General features: G+C 37.0%; 2 protein-coding genes across 2 annotated transcripts; one reads left to right on the top strand and one right to left on the bottom strand.

Annotated features, from left to right (window-relative positions):
* The first annotated feature begins 517 nt into the window (after positions 1–517).
* cbx1a (chromobox 1a) lies at positions 518–14,939 on the top strand. Its single transcript, XM_039685617.2, has 6 exons — positions 518–738; positions 5,628–5,737; positions 7,913–8,069; positions 9,743–9,917; positions 11,589–11,683; positions 13,208–14,939. The coding sequence occupies exons 2-6, from the start codon at positions 5,680–5,682 to the stop codon at positions 13,350–13,352; spliced, it is 630 nt and encodes a 209-aa protein (XP_039541551.1). The 5' UTR covers positions 518–738; positions 5,628–5,679; the 3' UTR covers positions 13,353–14,939.
* Positions 14,940–15,075: 136 nt separating this feature from the next.
* On the bottom strand, positions 15,076–25,569 carry nfe2l1a (nfe2 like bZIP transcription factor 1a). Its single transcript, XM_039685615.2, has 6 exons — positions 25,376–25,569; positions 23,165–23,758; positions 19,826–20,008; positions 19,012–19,101; positions 18,754–18,897; positions 15,076–17,296 (listed from the first exon to the last, which is right to left on the bottom strand). Exons 2-6 carry the CDS (start codon positions 23,684–23,686, stop codon positions 16,130–16,132), a joined length of 2,106 nt encoding a protein of 701 aa, XP_039541549.2. The 5' UTR covers positions 23,687–23,758; positions 25,376–25,569; the 3' UTR covers positions 15,076–16,129.
* Positions 25,570–25,994: the final 425 nt, after the last annotated feature.

Here is a 25,994-nt window from a genome sequence, read left to right as displayed (position 1 = left end):
TGATTGAACTGGAAAAAGTGAGTTAATACAATGAAGGAGAATGATTTAATCGTCAGAAACTTAAAATAATAAGTTATCTCAACTAAATTATTTAAGTTGATTTGACAAAGGAAAAAATGTTGTGATAACAAATCTTGAAAACGTTTGATTATAGGAAAACATCCTACAGGAATGTGTGAACAGGGGGCTGAAACAGTAGAACATGTTCTTACAACATGTGGGACATTGAATCGGGTAAGACAAGAAATGATAACACAATTAAAAAATATAGGAAGGGTAAGATAATACAGTAAAAAGTTTATTGGAGTATATGTGGATAGGAAATGGTTAGGCTAGGCTATTTGATTTTTTGAGGGGGACTGGATTAGATAAGCAGATTTAGTAGGCTATGAGTGAAAGTAAAGGGTAAAGCCTGAAGTTGGCAGTAATGGAACTCAATGGATGCCAGCTGCCGTGAAAATCCGAAGAAGAAGAAGAAGAAGAGCACGTAAAACTACAACTCCCAGGATGCACCACTCGTGTGCGGTCAGAGGCACGTACTTTCCGTCGGAATTGGCGGGTTGCTGGAGGCAGCTTGCGTGTGCCTTTTGTCTGACCAGTCAAGGAACCTCGATAAATTAATAACAAACTATTTTCTCAGTCGACAGATTTCAAACGTTTGTCGACAATTAAAGCCGCTCTATCTGCAGGAACCCACCGTATTTGGTGTTATTTCGCCCTTAATTCCGTAATTCACAGGTAAGTGGCGCTGCATGCAGATTGTTGAACATACTACGTTATATGACTGACTATGTTTGTATTAAGGACTGTGATTTCTTTTTATAATTAACTGGCAAATGTTTTGAGTACTCTAGCAACTAATTGCTCATCAATAATATCTAGTCATATTTGGAGACATTTTGGTTAGTTTTCTACTCGGATCGAGGTCAACATGGAGAAGTGAGCGACCATGCTTCTGCAGCATTAGCCACAAGGCTAGTCGGTTTCTCGGGCTTTAGAGCCATTTTGAGGTTTATACAGTAAACAAAATGTGCATTAGAGCGTTTTGTGTATGTATTTACCGGACAGCTTAAACGTTGTTGATGTCATGGTAGCTTTTGGACCTAATATTGTACGGGCAAAAGGGTCAGTCCAGCCACCCATTTCCGCGCGAGACAGAAACGCCTTTCTCGCACACGCACGCCTGGCTTTAAAGGGACTCGGGAACAGCATCTCTTTTATTTTTTTTAAAGATATCTACATGGAGTTTGCTCAGTTGCATTGCTACCTTAAAACGTAATATTTGGCCTCCCTGACTCGTCGTTGATGCTGTTGCAGTTTAAAGGGATATGGGCCGAATATTCTGGCAAGGCGTCGGCGCGTGCACGTCGGAAGTTGAATTGTGTATTTTTCTGCGCGCGATTGGTCCTCACAAAGTTTTATAATTAAAATATAAATAAAATGATGCATTTGATCTGGTTTTATTTAGAAGTGAAGAGATATCAAGTGTTAAGAACAAAAATATGATTGTTAACGTTACATGCGATTAAATATTATTATTATTATTTTTCAAAAAGTGTCCCAGGCTCTTGCCTTGGACCTTAATTTGTTAGGTTTTTCTGTTTTTACACCCTTTTTTAGATAATATCTCAGTGCTTCAGCCTGGTGACTGTTTGCTGATTGCCCCTTAAAAAGCAAAATACGTGTTTCTGTTAAAGCATCTGTTAAATGACGTCACTTTGTCGGACAACTCGGAAGTTAGTGGTGCATGTGTTCCCTTGATCGAAAAGCTATGCATTGTCCCCATAGACTTTTGGAAAATAGCAAAAAATAAGATTTGTGTTCAACAAAGACTTGTGACTCTTACACGTTTTTTCTATCAAGATAATCTTTACAATTTAATCCAAAATGTATACATTTTGAAGCAAAAAAACACAGACACAAAGTTTAAAAAACCACAAGCAGGTTATAACTGTTGGGTTTTATGTCACAGATCAAAACGTGAAAATATTTAGACGCTTTAACCACAAACCATATTTCATGCGATTTAGCAAAAACCCATTCAAAAAACCCATAGACTTTAGGGCGAGGGAACCGTAAGTGCTAAAATGCTAATTCACTTCGACGTTTGGCCTATGAAGTGACGTCACTTTGTAGGACAACTCGGAAGCTAGCGGCGCATGGGTTCCCTCAGTTGAAAAGCAATGCATTTCCCCCATAGACATTTGGAAAATCGCAAAAAATAAGATCTGTGATAAGAGTTGTGAGCCTTACACGTTTTGTCTATCCAGATAATCTTTTCAAGTTAATCCAAAATTTATACATTTTGAAGCCTATATAAAGTTTTTTTTAAAAACACAAGCAGACACAATAAAGTTTAAAAAAAACACAAGCAGGTTATTACTGTGTGTTCCATGTCATAGATCAAAACGTGAAAATATTTAGAGGCTTTGTTCACCACAGACCTTATTTCAGGCCATTTAGCAAAAACCCATTCAAAAATCCCATAGACTTTAGAGCGAGGGAACCGGGATTGCTAAAAGGCTAACTCACTTCCGCGTTTTGGCCTACAGAGTGACGTCGCAACTTCGGCACTCTATTCTGTCAGTAATTATACATCCTCATGTTGTTTAACAAAAACACTTAGCTTGGAAATAATGACGGTTCTTTGTTCATAATGCATATATTTGAACGTAAAATAAAACGAATAAAGACAAGACGGAGGCTCACTGACACACTGTAAAATATATTTCAGCATTTTGTTAATCAAAAGCCTACTCCTGACTGAGTAACTTTAACCCAATCCGATCGCGGTTCTCCCGGTGTTGGTGTTATTCCTCAAGATTTATGGGTAAGCAGTTTGATTTAATAGATTATTTTCACATTCTTACCCTGCTGTGCACGAACACAGCTGTTCCTCAATTTGTGTTTCCCAGTTGAATGGTCAGCGTATGAAAGGCGGCGGCTGCTTGCGCTGGGACGACAGGCTTTAGCTTAATTTTTATGAAATTATTCTATACTCGATTACATATGTCGTGAATATATCCCTCGAATGCATACTGTAGCCCCTTTAGACTGGCTCTCTCATATATTTTACATGTTCACCAAAACTGAGTAATTATATCCTTGGGAATGTCTGATGCCGGTGCATAAACACTGAAATAGATGTGCCAGGCGTGAAAGCTTGACAGGCGTAGCAACAGTAGCTAGGGAGGGCGGGGCTTAGCAAAGGGTCAATTAAGAATTTTTTTGGTGAAATCTGAGCGCTTGCTCACTCTTTAAAGGGGTCATATAATGATATTTTTGTTATGTTATTTGTAATGTTTTGTAATATACTTATTAAAAATTATCATTAGTATTTTAATAAGAAAACACTACTTTTACCAGGCTTTTACATAGTAGTTAGACATCTATTTTGGAAGCTAAGCTAGCAGGCTCTTGTTCTGTGGAGAAAGCTGAGTAACTTGAAGAAAGCTGAGTAGTAAGGGTTACCATCCTCTTTTTCCTGGACATGTCTGGCCGTCAAGATCGTACAAAATTTCCGAGATTCAGCTTTTGCTTTCTGCAGTTGCCATTCATTGTTTACATGCACACCTTTTGTTTCAATTCTAACTGAATTCATTCTGATTGGTGAATCTGAATGTTGTGTTTACATAATGCTAAACAAGTGATCGGTGTGCGTTTTAAGTTAACATTGCTAAGAAAATTCCCGCTCCTCCGTGAGAAATACGAGACCGGTGCTTCTCACAGGACTCGCTCATCAGTAATCACGACACCACCTCGCGTCATTCTCCCGCTGCCCTCACTCGTCGTGCTCGCCACAGTAAACATAATGAATGGGGACTGTAGAACGCAAAAGCCGAATCCCGGACATTTTGGGCGATGCTACACGTTGCTAAACATGACACACTGGGCCAGCTAAACAATCACAGCATTTTTCGGAAGGAGAGGCTTCATCGAATCCTGATTATTATTATTATTTTATTTTATTTTTTTACAAAAAAGCTTGAAATTATATTCTAGTACACCCCAAAAACAAAACAAAGACATTGTAATAATAGGACCCATTTAATTGGATCTGAAGTGTGCTCAGAATTTTTGGGGCAGTATTTTTGGGCCTTGATCATTGGAAAAAAAATAAAAATAAAAACAGGCCAGCTATTCTTAACAACAATGTATTTTAAGTTAAAAATAATTGGTATGAGATGTCTCATAAATTGACAACTCTTTAGTTTATTTGGTGAATAAGCAACATATTTCATTCCCTCTTAGAGGTGACTAGTAACAACTTAGAGCTTTGTAAAATATAGCATTGCTGTGAAAAAAAAAACAATCTTTCAACAGAAAGTAATCAAATGTAAAACAGCACTGCATTGTCTTCACTGTATAAATTACAGATTAATTCTTTTAAATCTACTAAAGAACAGTGAGTGATTCTCTTCTGTTGTTTGATTATCATTAATGACACCGATGGCAGCAGGAATATTATGTTGCTGTTATTTTAAGACTGAATGCACCCAAAAAGGAAAATTAGCCCATGATTTACTCTGCCTCAAGCCATCCTAGGTGTCTATGACATTCTTCTTTCAGACAATTTTGTAAAGTGTTATACAAAGTTATATTAAATGACAGTGAATGGTTGTTTCTGTTTTGAAGTCCATCAAAGTGCATCCATCCGAGATAACAGTCCTCTATTGTGCTCTGGGGGTTAATAAAGTCTTTCTGAAGTGAAATGATACATTTGTTTAAGAAAAAAATATATTTTAAACTATCGACTATAATAACTAGCTTTCTGCAGATGACTGTACGCATACTACGCAAGTCGACTTGCACCACAAGAGTAACTCGTCAAGGGTCACTTTCCACCGTAGATTGATGTGGACTACAGTCTGCCGAAAGCTAGTTATTTTAGTCGATAAAGTTTTTAAAAAATTACATTTTTCTTACATGAACACATTGCTTCACTTCAGAAGGCCTTTATTAACTTGAGCCATGTGGATTATTTTTTATCATGGATGTATGGACTTAAAAATACAGTCATTTACTGCCATTATAAGGCTTGGAAGAGCCAGGACATTTTTTAATATAACTCCAATTGTATTCATCTTAAAGAAGAATTTCATACACCTAGGATGGCTTGAAGGGTGAGTAAATCATGGGGTAATTTTCATTGAGAATCTATGGCATGTTGCGCATGCACAGTCAACACAAAATAAGCCAATCACTCTCTGAGGCAACTCATTGTTCCTGAGTCATATCAAAGATTTGTTCAAAATGAATGAATCGTTCATGATTGACACGTCACTACTTGAACCATGCAATGCGGCCTCGATTCTTTGGATTTCGATATCGATATTGGTTAATCAAAATGAGAATGAAGAAATCGTGAAATCAATATTTTTAACCCAGCCCTAATGAAAAAACACGAATCGTCCTAAAAATAGGAATGCATACATGTAATAAATGTTTTTGTATTACAAAGCGCTTCAGAGGGAGCTGTGCACTATGAAATGCTGCATTTGTTAGAGCCAGCAAACTGTTATCCGCAGTGGTGTATAATTTTATTTCCTGCCTTGTTGTTCTTTCCCTGATATCACCTGACCCCTCCCCCCCTCATCCCGTCTAATCCACACTTTTACTCTGTTCAGCACTGTTGACGTTGACAGGGAACCGGAAGGTTCCGCAGAGCCTCCCCCCTTCATGACGAGCATGAGCCAACCAACAGAGACAGCCAGTGATGCTCCCAGCGTCACCGAAGGTGTCTCACAACTTTCTCCTTCACTGTTATTTTTCTTTCAAATGTGTTGGAAGGAGGGTTTATTTCCAGACATTGTTTCTGTCTTCTAAACAAGCCTTGAAATATATATTTTTTTTATTATTGAATCACAGGTTGTTGGTTACTGTCTGTTTTCATGACTGCTGTTTCATCTGCCATGTGAACCATTATTTGTCACTGACTAATAGAGGTGATTTATGGTCAGAGGTGCGATTCTGGTCTGGTGCACTAAAGACAGAATGAGCGTTTCAAAGTGAAGAAATTTGGGAAGCATTTACATTAAGGTCTCATTTGTTCGTAACATTTTTAAAATCAGGTTTATTACTAATTTAATTATTGTATGTCATGTGTTCTAATAGGCAAGTTGTATCTGTTAACATAAGTTAATGCGCTGTGAACTAACTAACTTGTATAAGGATTTAGTGCTGTTCATGGCTAATGCATTGACTAATACGTTAACAAGTGAGACCAAATTATAAAATGTTACTGACATTTTAAGCTGCATTACCCTGATTTGTGCTTGATTAGTTTACGCATTTGTTCTCCACACGAGCTGTGAACTACTGTGGTGTATTCAATCGTGTAATGGTCGTTGATGTATAGCGGGTTGAATTGTCTTCGATACTGATAAGATCCAGATATTATAGTCTAAAGGTTTGATTGCGAAATACATTATCATAAAATTTCAATTCTGTTCACAAAATATGCATTGCTGTTCAAGAGTTTGAGGTCAGTAAGATTATTATTTTTTTATTTGTTTAAAGAAATTCATGATTTATTCAGCAAGGATTGATTAAATTGATCAACATTGACAGTAAATAAATTTGTAATGTTACTAAAGATTTATATTACAAATAAATGCTGTATTGTAAGCTTCCTATTCATCAAATAATCCTGAAATTATCAATGTTTTCATAAAAATATAAAGCGGCACAACTGTTTTTTAACATTGATAATAACAATAAATATTTCTTAAGCATAAAATCATATCAAAATAAATTCTGAAGAATTATGTGACTTGAAGACTTGAGAACTTTGCCATCACCGGAATAAATTACAATTTGTATGAATATAAATTTATATAAATAAAATATTATATAAATTAAAATTATTTAAAATTAAAAATTATATAAAATTAAATAAAATACATAAAAAATATTGAGAAATATTACATTTGTTTTCTAATGTATTTAAAAAAATAAATGCAGCCTTGATAAGCACAAGAGACTTTTTTTCAAGAACAGTAATAAAAAAATAATAATCATATTGACCCCCAAATATTTCATTTACAAACTGAGAAGTTGGAAGTTGTGAAATGAGCATCAAGTGGTTATGGTTCTAGTTCAAACTGGTATCTTCCCTGCTTGGAAAGTGATGCTGGCATTTTGATTATACTGATTCTTAACAACTGAAAGTTTGAACGGCTTAAAGGGATAGTTCAACCAAAAATGAAACTTATGTCATGTACTCACTCACCCTCGTGTTGTTCTAAACCTGTATGAATTTCTTTCTTCTGCTGAACACAAAAGGATATTTTGAAGAATATGGCTAACCAAACAGTTGATGGACCCCATTGACTTCCATAGTACTGTTAAGTTACAGATATTCTTCGAAATTTCATCTTTTGTGTCTAGCAGACAGAAATTTTTGGGAGAACTATCCCTTCAAGGTGTGTTTATTCCACTTGTATAATTCAGATGACATGAGGGTTAGTATCTGACTATTTTACAAATTTTGAACTATTAGTAAAATAGTTAAGGAGTGGACAATGAGTTTGAAACCCTAAAACCTCTTTTGATAACTATTCTCAATGAATTTAGTTACTGATCTTTGTCTCAATAGCAAGAATTTATCATTAAGAGCTGCAGTTTTAGACTGCAGTCAAAATGTCGCTAATTTTGACTCTGCTCTATACAGCAAAGTTGTCTAATGTTGGCAGACAGACTTTTTTGACCTTGGCCTACCTTTCAAATAATCATTGCGCACGACCCCCTGCCATTGAGTTATCACTGTTTGTTTGTATTTGTTCTGCTCAGCCCCATAGTGTCTGTTTTCAAGTTTAACTTGCATCTTTTATTGCATTTTAATTGTTTGAACACTTAAGATTTTTTTCACACAGGAAAGACTGACCCTCTTTTCTGCCCTCTTTCTCCACAGATGAGAAGCTGGCGGCCACCGCTGGAAAGAAGCTTAACAAGAAGAAGGTGGAGGAGGTTGTAGAGGAAGAGGAAGAATATGTGGTGGAGAAAGTCCTGGACAGAAGGGTGGTGAAGGGCCGAGTGGAGTTCCTGCTCAAGTGGAAGGGCTTCTCAGAGTAAGTAACTAATATCAGATTTCCACTAGTGTTGCACGATTAACCAAATTGCAATGTGAAGTCTGTGATTATATGACGCAAAATGCTGCGGTTTTATCTAATAAATAAATGCATGTGTGGACATGACAACCTATTCTCTCTGAGAGCTGTTTGCATATTTTCTACACTGCTAATAAAAAAAGACCAGTCAGTTTTGTAGGGCTGCACAATTAATCAAATTTTAATGACGCTGCTAACTATAACGCTGATAACTATAGTTACAGCAATAAAGTTGAGCAATATAAAATTGTTTTATTCACTCGTGATTTTTCTTGACTAAATTTTACTGCTGAATTATCCACTAATCTAGTTTATAGTAGCATTTGTCACAGATTATGATAATATATTTTTGGGATTTGTTGTTTTTCTTTATAATAGATTGTGTTTAACACACAAAAGAGTGAAGAGTGATCAGTTCAACACACATAGCTATAGAAATTCTACTTGGGAAAAAAAACTGCGCTGGTATCGGTATCAGCCGATACCTTTTGAAAAAGCGATATCATTGCATCCCTAAATTAAATAAGATTCAATTTATGCAGTAAGATTGCACTAATCACTGACACTGCACCACAACCAGGTTTTACATTTCATGACTAAATTGTATCCATTAATCGAACTTCCATAGTGCATAGTTCTGGCTTGACATGTTCTCATTTAGTTACATTTTGTTATGGAACATTTGTTTTTATTGATTGCATATTTTGAGTTTTATTTACATCCTTTATGCAGGTACAATGCAAGTTTATATTTTGCTTCCTAAAATACATTTACGCAATGGAAAATAGTGCAAAAAATAGCCCTGTTGAAGTTTTTGTTGTTTTCTTTATTCTTTAAGGAGATGCACTGAATTTTGGAGAGTAAGAGATCTTTTTTATTTTGATGCACATCCTAGCAGGAACATTAGCAGGAATTTAGCACAATATGGATGTGAAAGCAGTTGTAATTAGCCTATGTGACAATAAAATTTGTTTTGGTTAAAATCAACAAATAATCATAATTAATCGATCAATATTGATCTAAATAATTGTGATTATCATTTTGGCCATAATTGTGATTTTTAGAGCTTTTCAGTTCTTCAGGAAACCTTCAAACAGTGTTTCACATCAGTGTGAAAGTAACTGGCTTCACATGGCTTATCTTCCTTCACCAAAAAATTGCCATAGATTGCGTAAAAATACTTGTGCATGTGTTTATCAGACAGTGCCCTTATGTTTTTTGGGTAAAAAAGAAACTATATAAACAAAGTGAAACTTAATTTGACTGATAAATAGTTGAGAAATACACATTTCAGCATTATCACTAATCTGTGTGCATTTTCTTTGAGATGCAAGCAAGCTGACTCATGAAATTTGTTTATTATATCGCAATATTGACCTCAATAATCGCAATATGACATTTTCCCCAAATCGTGCAGCCCTAATTTCGACTAAAATACATGGAAGTGGATTCCAAGCAAACGTGTTGGCAATTTTATCATTATTTAAAGAACTCTGAAGGAAAAAATTATTTTAAAGAAAAAAATTATTAAATATTTACTTTTGCGTTCGGTTAGTGGAGCAGCCCTTCTCCCCAAAAAAAGAGATGGTATTCAAATCTGTCAATTGATTGAAAAATGATTTCCTTTTCTTTAGAGAAGACAACACATGGGAACCAGAGGACAACCTGGACTGTCCTGATCTCATTGCAGAGTACATGCTTAAACATAAACCTGCAAGTGATGAGAAGAAAGATTCTAGCGGAAAGAGGAAAGGAGAATCTGACACAGACGGTGGAGAAGACAGCCGGCCCAAAAAGAGGAAAGATGAGGTTAGACTTAATTATTCCGTTTGATGAATAATATTTCTTTTTGGATTACAAATGTTGTTTCTAAACAAATGTTATGTACAAATTGGCATATGCAGTGTTTACTGCAGATCACAAGCTGACACATGAGCAAAGTGCACACTTTGCTTTAAAAACACGCAGTGCAAACAGACTATATACTTAGACACATATGTATAAGGACATAAATTACCCCCATACAACGTCACTTCTCTGTCTTTTACGGCCATGACAAGAAAGTCGGTCTCCTCGGCTGTGAACGCTCCTGGCTCGCTCTTATTGTCATATTATTATTGTCATAATAATAACAACAATCCACCATATTTCGTTTCGACATTCTGCTGCATTAGTCCCAGATAGGTGATTCATGACTGATCTGTTCATTGCGTATGTCACTTGACAAATGAACGTAAGACTCGGAAGGTAAAGTGATTATTTATGTTGCCTGTAAATAATTTTTTACTGCATTATGATTTCTTAATTCAGAATATGATCAACATTGCGTAGGTGGATGTGATTTGGGAATTTGGCTGTTAAAATCATAACATTTAAAGCCACTTAAACGAAATGACTCGAATGACTCAGAGAGTCAGTAAAATGAACTTCCTATTACTCAGTCGTGATCGTGAGAGCAGGGGCTCGGAAGCTAAATCAGTCATGACTCGTGAGAGCAGGGTGTGCCGACGCTGCGGGGTGGCCGCAGCTCAGTAAAACATATAAATAACCCAGTTTGTGAATTGTTCATTCCTGGTTGGCACACATTTTGCAGCCCTTACAAAAGCACCACTCCCTGTTTACAGTGGAAGTTCGATCATAGATTTGAGTTCGATGCATGATGTCTCGATGCGGCCGTGTCAGCGCATAACATGCATCATAAATAAACTTATCTGATTGGCTTACGGGTAACCAGTGATTTTAAACTTCAGACAAGCGCCCCCTTGCGAGAGAGAAAACACTTCTCTATTATGCCATTCCAGACTATGTCTATGAAGCAAAGTGAAGTAGCAGAGTCTGGTATTACCAGGCTAGTAAATCGCTCTCATGTGGCGAAACTTTGTTAGCACTTAGCTTAGCCCTGTTCATTCATTAGGATTCAAGCAGAGAAGTCACCAAACACTTCCACATTTTCCCTATTTAAACACAGTTACGCAAGTAGTGTAACTCGGCCAAGAATGGTGACACAATGAAACATTAGAAAAGCATGTAAAGTGGATAACTGTAATGTATGGCGGAATACCATAGCAAATGCTTGGGAGTCTTGCAATTGTAAATCTTGCAAATGTTTATTATGCATTTATTTGTGTTGGCTTCTTATCAATTACATGGTTAATGAAAAAAAAGAAATCTTATTTATAAACAGAATATTTTTGTTAATTCCAATCTGAAATTCTTATTCGAAAGTGTGAAACCATTATTTAATTGAGTGCATTTAGGATACATAAAATTCTAGCTGTGAATTTAGATTTAGCAAGACAATCTTAACACAACCTTTTTTCTTTCTCTGTCCTTGTGAGAACTAAAATTGAAAAAAGTTGGTTCAAACCACGCATAAAGACATGCTGATTAGAAAGTTGAAAAAATGTTCCTGTATGGAAGACTACTTGGATGAAACTTTTACTGCATGTGAATAATAAATTATTTCCTAATGTTTTGCAGCAAGACAAGCCGAGAGGCTTTTCACGGGGGTTAGACCCAGAACGCATCATTGGAGCCACAGATTCCAGCGGCGAGCTCATGTTTCTAATGAAATGGTATGTAAATATTACGATTTTATAAATGCGAAGTGTGATTTCTAGAGATGCTTTGATGATTCGGCAAGATAGAAGGCTGATCTAACTAACCGATGGTTTTATATAATATTATTGGAATTTGCCGGAACCAGAATTTGTATGAATTTTAAAATGAATGAATAAAAAAAATTAGGTCGGTACACTTAAATCAAATCGCAATATAGACTAGTGTCTGTGAATAAAACCACAAAAAGACTAAATATGAATCCTGCATGTTCTGTGTCTGTCTGAATGAATGGCGCAGCCGTGCGGTTTAATTTACCACACACACTGAAGCATGCGTAACACTCTTGTGTTTTCTCACTCTGAGGACTTGAATGCATGAACTTCATCTCCAGAGACTCTTCATGAGCATTTTAACATTTCATTTGAGAAAATCTATCATCATATCAGAAACTCAGAAACTTTAACAAAAAGATGTCGTCATATGATATTGCATTTCTGTGAACAAATCCTCCTAAATATTACACAATGCACCATTAATTTAGAATATGTAGTGAAGAATATGCATATATTTTACAAGTGTTTATTTATGAACCTGAAAACTGTTTAACCTACCTAAAAGCACAGTTTACTTCATATGTATCTTTGTTCTGTTGTATTTATGTTGGCCTGCTGAATGTTAAATGGATCCAATCCATGTTCATTAGATTTTATTTGATGCAGCAATAGCCTAGCTAGTATAACTTAATGCTTAGTGTTTTGATCATGTTTTAAAAAAAAACAACATTTTTTTTAATAAAGGTTCAAATAAGAGAGCAAGTGCCAAATATTAGTGTCAGAATCGGCTAATTGTTTGTTGCAATCGGTATCAGCCCCCCAAAAAAATCTTAAAATCCTATTGGTGCATACCTAGTAATTTCAGCTCCGTTTAGAAAATAATGAAAATGTTCCACCTTTGGTCAAACAAACAGGTGCCTGATATCACAGGGCTCACATTCTCCATCTTGAATAGTTTACGGTCTCCATTTAGCCGTCATATCTAATACTTTATAGAACTGTTAAACAAAAAAAGTAAACTGTATGTGAAAAAGTATAGTGTTTGCTTTTTGTACTGTGGCTGCTGTCGCATCATCCAAGTGGATACTGTACACTGGTGGTGGTTGAGGAGAGATCCCCTGATATGATTGTAAAGCGATTTTGGTGTACAGTAGTACATATGAAAGCGCTATGTAAATGCCTCATTCATTCATTAAAAAAAAATGCCACATTCATAAAAAAATTCCTCATTCATATGTCCACACTAGTGCGTTTTAGTTTTAACACACACACACGAAAACAATCCTCCTCCATACTGGTGTTTCACCTGTGTTTCAGAAAAGATCCATCCACACTACATGACCGAAAACGGATGTCGCATGACCTTTCCTGCACACTTGCCATGTGTTAACAGTTTTTTTTTTAAACCCCAGTCTGTATGATGGGCTAAATTGCATTACCTCAAGTGCTTATTTAATTGTGTTCCCCTCTGCCTGTTCTCTACAGGAAAAACTCTGACGAGGCAGATCTCGTTCCAGCCAAAGAGGCTAATGTGAAGTGCCCGCAGGTGGTCATCTCATTCTACGAAGAGCGACTCACATGGCACTCTTACCCTTCTGAGGAAGAAGAGAAGAAAGACGATAAGAACTAGGCTTGTGAGGGAAAACAAGATAGGTGGCAAGTCAGTACTAGCTAGGGTGGGCTTGGTGGGGTGGGGGGACATGGGAAGTTTAGATATGGGGGAACCGAGACAAAAATGCTTACACTCGATGCCATAAAATCGGACTCGGAGTATATTCAGAGCATGATATACAGACGTGGAGTCATCAAAAGTGATTTTAATCAAAATAATACTGATCCCATAAGCAACACGGGATGACTGTATTTCCTCTTTGCTCCTCTTTCTCTTTCTTTTTTGTTTGATTATGGGAAATGGGGTGTATATGCTGCAGTAGTTGCCCAGTTGTCGTTCCCGGTGGTGAACGCCTGATTATGTATATGTTTAATGGAATGGATCCTATGTGCACATCCTCATGCTCTGTGTTTTTCTGACAAGAGATTTGAAGGACATTTAATGTCTAGATCAGAACGTGTCTCTATGTAAAATGCTGTCCTAAGTTAAAACATAGTAAGTATGCAACACTATAACTGAAAAAAACAAACAATGGATATAAAGTTTGAGTAAATTGTGATTTTTGATATCAGTCTGTAGTTTTCTCTGAATCTAGGCCTAGTTTTTTGCTCAACTCAGTTGTGATTGTCTACAGTTACTGTGTTTTGTCTTCTCAGGGCAGTATGACCTAATTCCTTAAGCCTTCTCCTTTTCCTTTTCATCAATTTGTTTGAGACTTAAGTCATTTGTTGTGTAAATGCATTCAAAGCTGTTATCACCTTATTAGTGAGCACATTGCTGTGTAGTGCGGTCTTGCTGTTTTAGCAGTATTTTTGAATTTATTCATGTATACAGTATTCTTGCCTTTTATTTGTTCACCACTTGAGGATATGAGCTGCAGATATGCACACACAAACAATGTATGTGTGTGTATATTCACAAATGGGTTTTTTTTTTTATCAATTCTAGTCAGCTTAGTAAACTGCATTTCCCATAATCTTATATAAATGTTTATTTTTAACTATTAGCTGTCAGTGTATTTTATCAGTTGCATTACTGTGTGAAGAGTAAATATGCTCTTTAGATTCCAGCTTCCTGGCTCACAATACTTACGAAAACATTGATGAAAGGTTGACACTGTTTTACTCTCTTTGGCGGTGCTTATGAATTAGAATGTACTACACAGCTTTAATGCACCTTTCTTTTTTTTCATAAACGTAAATGTGTAGTGAAGGTAGAAAAGCTCACCAACATTACCATGCTACAGATCAGGTCTCTTGGTACCACTTTTGCACCAGCATAAACATGTTAGTATTGGTAATGTTAATTTTAAACTGTAATGAAGCTCTTCAAAATGTTTTGGCATTCGTTAAAATAGTGCTTTGATCACTGGATACGTCTTTCGCTAAATATGGTATTAATAGTGGCATACTCTTCTGCTGCATACCAGAGAAGCCTGAAGTGCTTTTAGTTGTACACAATCAGTAATGTGACTGCATTATATTACTCTCTGATTGTCTGTTTTCTCTTTTAAAGTGTACTGTTTGACGCATGTTGCTTTCTTTCATTTTCACTTTTTCAAGGGGGAGATGATTATTTGTTCATTAAACTAAACTTTTGTATTAATTCTGTTTTGTTTTTTATCTATGGTTAAGAAATTATTAAGGTCCTATTTTACAGAAAATAAATTGAAAATTCAATACCATAATTAGAAAACAAAAGAGCTTGTGACTAAGAACATAAATTCACTGCAAAATATGAATCACAAGGTACATCAACAATTTAATATAAAAAGGTTTAAATTATTTACAAGGCATTTTTTAAAATATGAATGAAATCAAATACCAGTTTTTAACATTTCATCAAACTTACAGCAATACAATTTAAAATAAACCACACAAACTCAAGGACAGAATTCCAGTTCACTCAAAACATGGTGGGTCAAAAATCATAAAACTTTACAGCCTTGTAATCAAGTTAAAGTTAATCGAACTCAAAACTAAAAGTACGTTCGTTGTGTGGTGTTCCCTATAATGAAGTGGCAAACCAACACTTTTATCAAACCAGTAGGCAATATTTAGAATGCATTATCACTTTGTTTCAATACTTGGATTCCAAGCATAATTCCAAACACAATTTGCCATTCTAACACAGGATTATTGAACTGTTTTTGTTTTTTTTTTAGAACAATTTACGATATTCCTATTTTGGTTCTTAATGTCCGCATCAATCTTGCGATAGTCTTTTCTTCGCTAATGGGACATCCAAGGGAAACCGAGTGAGAAAAAAATTATTTTTCTCCATTGGGAAATAATTGTCATTTGCTGTAATCTCATGTGAATCAGGGACTGGTTGCTGGCAAGGAGGGACCCTCTCCGTGGCCCTTATAAATAAACGGTCTGTTATTTGCTGTTGTGCCTTTCAGAAACGCCCACTTTACATGTGACATCGGCAACAGCGTTGAGTGCTTTCTCTGGCTAGATTCAGCCTCAGACACAAACTGCACGTTTGCTGCCCTTTACAGTCTGTTTAAGAGTATATTTCAACGTCTTTAGCATCAAATGATCAAGGAAACTCGCATTGCCCTTTAAATTAACATTATGGAACTTAAAGTTCAGTCAAGTTGTATTATGTGGCTACACAGTATATGACATCTTAAAGGATGATCTCTTGGGTAAAAATACCCTACTTGGTGTAAAATTCCTTTGAACTGCAGAAAAGCAGCATGTAGAACTAATCGAAATCAGCTCATTGAAGAGTCCTCCTCACTTCTTGCGTTTTTGTCTCTTGCTAAGTTTGCGTCTGGAGTGTGAATCTCATCTGCGTTGGGATGTTACAGGGTTGGTGCAGTCTTGCAGCAACGTAAAGTTGTTGTCAGAGTAGAGCAGTCCCTGTTCCTCCCTTAGTCTCTCATACACCTCTTGATACAGGCTATTAAGAAGCTGCTTAATCTCCCTGATGGAGCACAAGATCTCTGACTTTTCCCTAAGCAGTCTGACCCGGAGGCGTCGTAGGCTATCCACATTACGCTCCAATCCCACTAGGACATTTAGCTTCCTTCGACGACAGTTCTGAGCAGCCATTTTGTTTTTACCCCTGCGGCGAATGTCTCTGATGAGCGAGAGCTGAGCCTCATTGAGATGATATTTTGCTAGCAAACGATTGAATTCCTCAACGGGCAAGTTTACGATGCGTTCGTTGGAGAACGGGAGATTCAACGACTGTGCGTGTTTCTCATCCCGGCTGGAAAGATGCTCCAGCACTTTCTCTTTCGACTCATCGAAGGGATCTTTTGGAGGCTTCTTTTGGCTTTGAGGTTGGTTGTAGGTATGATCGTGTCCTATGTGCTCGAGCCAAGGAAGACGATGGAACTGCCTGGCTTCCAACAAACTTGACTGACACATTTTGCTTTGTTCTGGCATGAAGCCACCCACAGCTCCATCCTCTTCCTTGATATGGGTGTAGCCCACAGCACCTTCCTCTGGTATCAAACTAGGGGTTGGGCTGGAGGGTGATGAAGAGCATGAAGATGATGACGAGGAACTGGAAGATTCAGATCCAATAGTGGAGGTAGGGCTTTGGCTGTAGTCCAGGGATAAACCAGAGTCAGAATCTGCTTGGTTTTGCTCGTCAAGGTCTTCCAGGGCCAAATCCATTAGTCCAATCTCATCAAGCATGGCTTCCTCTAGCAGAGGATCTAAAGGGCTTGCCAGGCTAGTCCCAGTAAGGAGGGCTATGATATCAGAGTCTTCAAAAGGTTCTACATTATCAGGGGTGTCCAAGTTGAGGTTTGGCAAGGAGTGGTTGTTAATCCGACAGGCTTCTTCCATGGTGACGCTGTTTTGTGCATCAGTGGATCTTGGCAGAGTGGCTTGGTGAAGGCTAACATCCTGATGAATAAAGTTGTCCATGGATCCAGCATTTCTGTCTGAATCACTTATATTTAGGGGGGAATCGCCTGTTGTTTCGGCTATATCCATGTCCTATAGAGATGAGAGTAGTTAAAAAAGGTTCTGACTGCCAGGTCAATAAAACACGTGAATTGGTCCATCATTTTGAATCTTTGACCCAGAAACACATTTTGAGTTAAAACATTAGGCCTGCATGAAAAGTGATTGTTTTTATGATATAACAAATACTTGTCAAGATATCATTTAAATGGTAGCTGTCTATCATAAACTTGTTTATGAGAAAATGGCCTTGAATAACCAAGCGCGCCACAATGCCTTTGCTCTATGTGATAGGACTTGTTGCATGTCTATGTTTAAAATGACGAAATTGAGCTTGACTTGAACGGGCCCTAAAAAGCAATTGGACTGTGCGTATGTGGAAGGCGTCCATCCACGGTTGAGTATACTTTGAAAGCTGTGCGGACCTGACGGTGTGCAACACGGAAAGTGATCTTTCACACCACATTAAAGGAGAACTCCGACACAAAACGAACCTTTGGTCTAATAAAACTTTGGTACCTAGTCAACCGTTCTCTGAGATTTGTTTTCATGATAATCAAATGTAAAGAGTTTAATTTCTAAAAACTGTTTAGCGTAAAATGCTAGTATATGGGGCATTTACTAAGTAAAAAGAAATCGTTATTAATAGTTAATACCACTAACAAGGCTCAAAATAGCCCCACACTAACACAGTAACATAATGAGGCTCCATACATGCAAAACTAAGCATTGAGAACTTTGTTAGTGTACAGACCGTTTAATAAGAAGATACTTTATAAAGAGTCCACTTCGTGTATACGCAGCAGGAGCCATCAGTCTCGACAAGTCGAACCAAGAACGACGTGCCGAGTGACCTGGACTGTATGAAGTTCAGCGAACTTCTGATCTGTATGAACAGCTTTCGTGGTTCGACTTGTCGAGGCTGTTTTCTCCTGCCTGTATACACGAAGTGGACTGTCTTTATAAAGTATCTTCTTATTAAACGGTCTGTACACTTACAAAGTTCTCAATGCTTCGTTTTGCATGTATGGACCCTCATTATGTTATTGTGTTAGTGTGGGGCTATTTTGAGCCTCGTTAGTGGTATAAACTAGCTATTTCTTTTTACTTATTATATGCCCTATATACTAGCACTATATGCTAAACAGTTTTTAGAGATAAAACTCTTTACATTCGATTATCATGAAAACACATCTCAGAGAACGGTCGACAAGATACCAATGTTTTATTAGCCAAAGGTTCATTTTTTGCTGGAGTTCTCCTTTAAAGTGCGTCAAAATGGCATTTAATGTTTTAATCCTGTGAAAAAAACAATTGCCATACATTTGAAAACTGAGACTGTATAACATTTAAAACAGTTCTTTGCTTATTGTGTTTCTCCAACTATTCATTGTTAAGACCCAAAATGATAGAGCGTGTCACATATGTTCATTGAAGCACTGATGAACTTGAATTTGAGACTTGACAGTAAGATGCTTGCATTTGCATACCTGTGATTCCATGATGGCCAAAACATCTTGCCACTGTTGCTCTATGGTAAATGCAGATTCCTGTTCAGGCAACAAGGGTGAGATGAGTGGCCTCTGAAACTGAAGTGCATGTTCTCCTACATTCTGTAAACCAGGACCTGTCAACTGAGAAAATTAAGATTTTCAAACGAGATTCTCTCTCTCTAACTCTAACAATTTCTATTGCATTAATTGTTGTAAAAAGATTAAACGTTGTGTCCTCCTAGATCAGATTCTCACCTCCGGATCCTCTTCTGAGGCGAAGTTGTCATCGATGAGATGCAAGCACTCTTCAATGGCAAGAGAAGCGTCGTCCCTTACACCTGACAACTGAAAGAGCAGCAAGTGAGCTTGAGGAAATTGTTAAATAAAACCCATATCACTCTGTTATCTGTCAAGGTCAAACTATGATGCTCATCCTGCACTTCTTTGGAAAGTGGGAAGTCTTCATCAAGGTCAGAAGCAGCACTGAATAGCAAAACATTCTGTGCCGAAATCTACTTTTTACACAATATGCTAATTCAGTTTTACTTTTTTACAATATGCTAATTCAGTACTTTAGCTCATGGTACATATTTCTCTGCAAATATAAAAGAATTTGAAAAAAAAAATCACAAAATTGAGTGTTTTGTTTCATGGAATATAATGTAAAATTTAAGAAATAGAGTAGTGGCCTATAAAATCTTATTCAAATATTATTACAAAAATTCTTAATGATTTCATAAGCATATTGCGTAGTTGTGCTTGGAGTCGATTGTTATATTTGTGATAAAGCAATGAAACAAGCCAAATTGTGCAGAAAATTTGTTGTGCTGTTGTACAAATAAATTCAAAATTTTAGTTTTTCCTGTTTTTTTTTTTTGTTTTTTTTGGCATGGTAAAAAAAACGTAGCTGTAGTTTGCCTTTTTTTGCCAAATAAGTTTGTCAGATAAATACCTTAAGTTTAGTGTTTTGTTCTCTCCTAATATTTAAAATATCTAAAATATTTTATTCATATTTTGGTTTAATCATACTTCTAAAATATCAAATACTTGGTGCCTTATTCACGGTCACCTGTAGATCCTCTCCAAACATCTGGTTGTGAAATGGATTTGAATTCCTCCAGCTCTCCACCATAAATTCATCCTCTTCCTCATTAAACAAGCTGAGTGGTTGTGTTGTTGCGTTTTCCAACTGCTCCAAGTGGACATTTTGCTGAGGTTCTTGTTCCCTGAAGAAAGACATACCATCTCCCTCCTGCAAATGCAAAACAAAGGTCTAGTAAGGATAGGAAATTGTAACTAATATATAATATAAATTGAAACTTTTAAATTATATAGACTCATTACATGCAAAGTGAGATATTTCAAGCCTGTGTTGATTATGGCTTACAGCTATGAAAACCTATTCACAATATTCTAATTTTGAATTTGGGGGGTTTCATAAGCTGTAAGCCATAATCATCAAAATTAGAACAAAAAAGGCTTGAAATATCTCACTTTGCATGTAATGATCATCCAAATGGGTGATGTTTTGGCCTATATTGAACCATACGTTTACAGACAACAGACATCTCTTGGCTATAAATAGACTTAACCTTTCCCTGGTTGGGAGCGTGATTAATGAAAACGATTGGTCTCTGTGTCTCTGTGGTTGTTATTGGAAGTCCCCTTAGTCTCCATAGACCCCTGTCGTCCTTGTGACTATCATGGGTTGACTAATATGTTTTGGCATTAGGGGAATAACAGCTCAAGTCCCCCCTGCCTTACAGTTAAGATTAGGTTGTTTATTAGGATAAATCAACTTCCACACCTATATGCTCAGTCAGAGAGGGTTTGACAAGGTCTCAGCTGCCTGTTTACCTATGAGCTTAAGGTATGTGGAGCTGTAAGATGTCTTTAATGCACTGTCCGTTGAGTCCATTTTGAGGGCATGGGCCTAGACACTTGATCAGTAGCTGGTAAACAGGCATTGCGAAAGCAAATGTGCATGTCTTCTCGGATTACAAAACAAGCCAGGATGGTGCTTTAGACGCCAAGCCAACACATGCTCAGGCACATCTAACAGGGGTCAGTTTATATTTGGGGTTACAACAAGCTGCACAGTCAAGTACGTGCCCTTGTTTGAACTGCAGTGATTCGGGAGGGGGGGGGGGGGCGTTTCGATAATACAGTAATGATTCTATTATGACAATATTTCCTGTGGATCACAAGTGCCTAAACATTTTGTTCCCATATTTTTGTTTTTCTTTTTTGGAGATGGAAAATTGACAGGCCTGTGCTGCGGTTGCCCTCCAAGTCTTCGCACTAATCATATGCCTGAAAACTATGAATAAATCAGCATCAGCTTAGTACTTGCCATCTCTCTCAAAACCCAAAGATTAACTTATCACCAGATTGCATGCTTTTATTAATCTCTAGGGGTGAGAGAGTCAACAGTCTGATCCAGGAACACCATGGCCGCCAGTCAATAAAGGTCAAATGTGCCATAGGGCCAAATATGCAGCCTTTTGTACATTCTAAACTGGCTCTTGGTTCAGAAATAGCCCTGCGGATCATGTGCATGGAAACGTGTCAAATTTGATCTGGTCTGTACTCTGTACATGTAGGGGACTTGGCAGCTGTTTCAAGTTCAGGGTCATTACTCAAGGGGAATTCGAGTTCATTAAGTCTTGTACTGTGTAACATCTTACTCTGTTTCAAAGCCCATTGAAGGAAGAGAAAGTAAAATGCATCCAGTCGAAATTTCCCTAGCTGTCCCGCTGAGTTTATGCATGTGAACAGAAAGCTAAAGAAAGCGACTCGATGCTTCTCACAAATGTCAATAATGTGGTGGGCACACAGCCAGGCAGCCGTACAGTCACACTAAATAGTCTGGGCACTGTGTGCATTTGTTGGCAGCCTGCTGTGGGTCATGTGATAAACCAGTTGAAAGTGTCCCTATTATGCTTTTTAGGATATTTAGGATAATATTAATACTGTGTGTACATTTTTAAAAGGTCTGCAAAAATCAAAGTGCTCGACAAATAAAGATATTGGCTCCCAAAAGAGAGATAAAAAAGGTTCTAGATAATAATAATTTCAGCTTGGCATATAGATATGGTACTGGGCATTTCGTTTGCAAAATGTACTGTAAGCAGTAGACCAATCACAACAGACTAGGCCATCTGACCAATCAGAGCAGAGTAGGCTCTCAGAGAGGCGGGGTTTAGAGAGTCTGAATCGTTTAATGAACCGTTTCAGACACTGTGAGAAAGGAGATGAACCTACAATGAGAAATTAATGTTTCATGTTGAACTTTTAATGTTTTTATCTTTTTTACCTTGAACCTGGCCTCCAAAACAAAATTGAAATGACTGTTTAGACATTTGCTCAATATATGGTTTAACAAATAATATGGACTTAGATCTAAGATTGATAATTTTCGACTTATTCTTGAGTCTGAAAATTATTAGTTAAAATTGTTTACAATACAGACACTTACGTAACAAGCTAGTATACACTTTAGCCCCATCACCAAGAATACTCTGGATCTCATGAAACTCTAACGGTCAGTAGGACAACAAACATGCAACACTTAAGTAACACGTGGAGGGGAAACCCAGCCAAGATGTTTGAGGTTGTTTAACGCTCAGCTGTGCCTCAGGGCAGAGAGGAGGACACATGCATCTGTCCAACTCAATAACAAATAACACATCCAGACCAGACATGTCTGGTATTGAGCCAGTGCTGTTTGGGTGTGTGTTTGCGGAATTGATATTAGCAAATAGAGTTTGTTTAACGTGGTTAAGCAACTTTTTTTAAAATTATTATTCTTGTTTCGCATAATTTTGCAACTCACTGTCAAGTCAGCTGATATCCTAATAAGATTCACAGGTAAAACACTTCCTTATTTGTAAGGGCACGATTTAACTGGAAATCATGCCATGAGGAAACAAAATGTAATAATTGTTTTTCTTTTTGTTAAACCAGATTTCTGCGCTCTGTAGAAGGCAAATGCAATACCTAGCTAATTAGAAGACTTGTACATGGTGTAGTTGACTTTTACAAATATTTTTTACAGTTTTTTTACTTTGGGATCAGCAATATGTTTTTAAAAGAAGCATCTTACTCTCAATTTTCATTTGTGAAATCAGTTGTGCTGCTTAATGTTTTTGAGGAATACATTTTCTTTGATTAATTAAAAATTCAAAAGACCAGCATTTAATTAAAATAGAAATTGCTGGTAACATTATATTTAGAAACTTTTTATCCTTTTAATCCTTTTAATGCAAACTAGTTCAAAAGTATTTATTTATTGACCCCAACTTTTGAGAGATACATAAAAATGTGTCTCCAAATAATAATTGTTGCAATTTTGTACAAATATTGACACAGTGTGTTTTTCGAAGCTTTCACTGGTTTCACTGCTTACCTCTTTAATGAGTTCATCTTCGTCTAGATGGTTGAGGTTTCTTGACATATGCCCCAAAGGTCCAAGGCTTTGATCCTCAACGACGTCATAACCCAGTTCTCCTCCATTTCCCAACCTCATGCTTAGCTCTGAGGGTTCCTCCACATCTTCAAGTCCTCCAACTTCCTCAAGGAGACCTACTTGACCTGGAATGGAGACTCCATTGTCAGGCTCCCTGTGGACCAACCAGGCTTCCAACTCTGGCGCTGGCACCTGCATGCGGTCTAGGGAACGTACCCAACTCAGAAGCCTACGGGCTGTGAAGAAACCGTCTAGATCTACGCTTTTTGGGTGCAGGTTATATCCATCCAGGATGTTTTGGAGATTGTGGAATTGAGTCTGAGTTAGAGCTAAACTTGGGCCCTGAATGATTTCGCCAATGGGGGGCAGGTAGGGATCCACGTCCACACGCATCCCGAACAGACTGAGAAGAATAGCCACTTGAAGCAGGCCCTCAGTTAGGTACTTCTTTAGCTCCGGCATGGCCGAGAACAGTGCCAGGAGCTTTCAAAACTCTCCAGAAATAAAAGTTGTTGTTTTTCCCCCCACAAAATCCTAAAATAGAGAAGAAGAATGATATAGCCTGATATCAGAATTGAACAAATTATCAGTCAGTGTTTTAATGCAAATGAATTGTTGCTTAGATTAACTCTTTTGTGGCTAAATGTAGGCTATCCTCAAAAAAAAAAAAAAAAAGAAAAGAAAATAGGCTATTTCAAAAATCACCATCTTTATTGCTTTTTATCAATATAGCTTCAAAAAGTGGGAGAGGCATGCATTACACCTGAGAGATGTGAAATACTTAGAATGGAAATTGAAAATCATATTTAAGTTATGTTAATGAGAAAAATCAAGGTCACTGTAAAGGCTGAGACTCCATTTAGGAATGTTAAAGGGACAGGTTGAAAATGAAAATGAAAATCTGAAAAATAGTATCCTTCCATAGTATCCCCCCCTCCCCCCCTCCCATCCCATACTATGGAAGTCAATGGGGCCCATCAACTGTATGATTACAAACATTCTTCAAAATATCTTCCTTTGAGTTCAAAAGAAGAAAGAAACTCATAGGTTTGGAACAACTTGAGGGTGAGTAAATGTTGACAGAATTTTTATTTTGGGGTGAACTGTCCCTTTAAGTTCCTGAGCGCTGATTGGTCAATACAGCGTTCCACCTATTATATCATTCTGCTATGTCAGGAACTTACACTAGCGGAAGGATGCCTTTTTGTATTCATAATCTTGTTGAACAATATCAGAAAGTCAGTCATAACTGATAGATTTACAAACAAAGACTGAGATTATACAAACAAAGACTGAGATTATTCAATTGTCACATCAGGCTACATAGCCTATCATACAAAACAATAAGTTAAGACAGAGGAAAAGAGAGAAAAGAAAACTAAATAAATGAATGAATAAAAAGAAATGTAGGAGTTTTTTTATATTATAAAACCAAAATCTTCCAATAAAGAACACAAATACATTTCTTTGCTACTTTTCATCCCTATGAAGAGATGCATGAATTTACAGAATAGAATTTCAATTAAAAATTGTAACCTTAAAAAGCAATGAGTCACGCGAGGTTGTGCAGTGTAGGCATGTTATTTTCAGGGGTTTTTTTGGTTAAACTTAGGCGAGGCAGCGAAACCTCGAGAATCTTCTGCTATCTTGACTCGAGTCAACAAGACTGAAGATCGCTGCAATCAACGCGTGACACACTCCCGTTGACCCACTTATTGATTTTTTTCATAAGGCAACAGGCGACTTGAGTCAGCTATAACGTCATCAAAACTGTTCTCGTGAAATAAACACTAGAGGTCCAAGTGTTAAAATAAATTAGTAGCTAATTGAATAAAATATTACATTTCACAATAGGCTACAATACAATAACTCATAATAGTTCATAATTAATAATCATAATAAAAAAATGTCCAAACCTGTGACAGGATTAAGAGCAATGCAAACGTGCACATGTACAGTTATTTCACAATATTAAAATAAGAATATACCTTTACGCTAATAAACTTCATGATTATGTCAATCATTTTAAGCCCAGTGATTAATTTTCAAATGAACGATGTAGAGAGCTATTAGTTCCATTACATTTCGCACTATGCTCGCAGTAGGCCTATCTGCTGCTGTTTAGTCTATCAATATAAGTCAAAACATTACCTTGTCTACGGACACAGAGTTCTGGTAGTCGCTATATAGGCTATAAAGGCGTGAGAGCAGGATGCTCCTCCTGGATGATCTGAATCACACAACTTCACATGCTGTATTACAGTGTGCGAGTGTATTTATGGGGCAGTGGCGGAAAGTATTGCATGGTCTCCTCCCTACATGACGTGATGAGCCTTTCAGTTTTCTTTCGGCAAGACCGCGCGTGCTCGCCCAGTTTGTCGGTGTTTAGGACAGATTAGGTAACTGATTTTTCTAATAACACATCAGCTGTGTTTTTCAGAGCTTTCCTTGTTTATCATAAGACCATGAAACAAGTGTCACAGGATAACTAACAGGACAAAATGATAACAATAACTGTTTCATGAGATATTGTATGATAGCAAAATGCAGTAGGCTACATTAAAAAATAGTAGGCTATTATTTAGAGGAATACAAAATGGTTTAACAAACACCATTAACATAACATAGGCTATAGCATAGCATATTTTTGTTATTATTAAGACATTTTAAGTAGACTAATGTATTTACATTAAGCTGAGTGTAAGCATCCTTTTCCCCTGAACCTTTTCAGCTTTGCTGCCCCCTGTCGCGCTAGTAGAACGTGGTGACG

This window comes from Pimephales promelas, chromosome 3 (genome assembly GCF_988280905.1).
Source record: "Pimephales promelas chromosome 3, fPimPro1.hap1.1, whole genome shotgun sequence".
Taxonomy (NCBI): Eukaryota; Metazoa; Chordata; class Actinopteri; order Cypriniformes; family Leuciscidae; genus Pimephales; species Pimephales promelas.
Note: the sequence above shows the minus strand (reverse complement) of the source record. Positions and strands in the feature narration are given on the sequence as shown.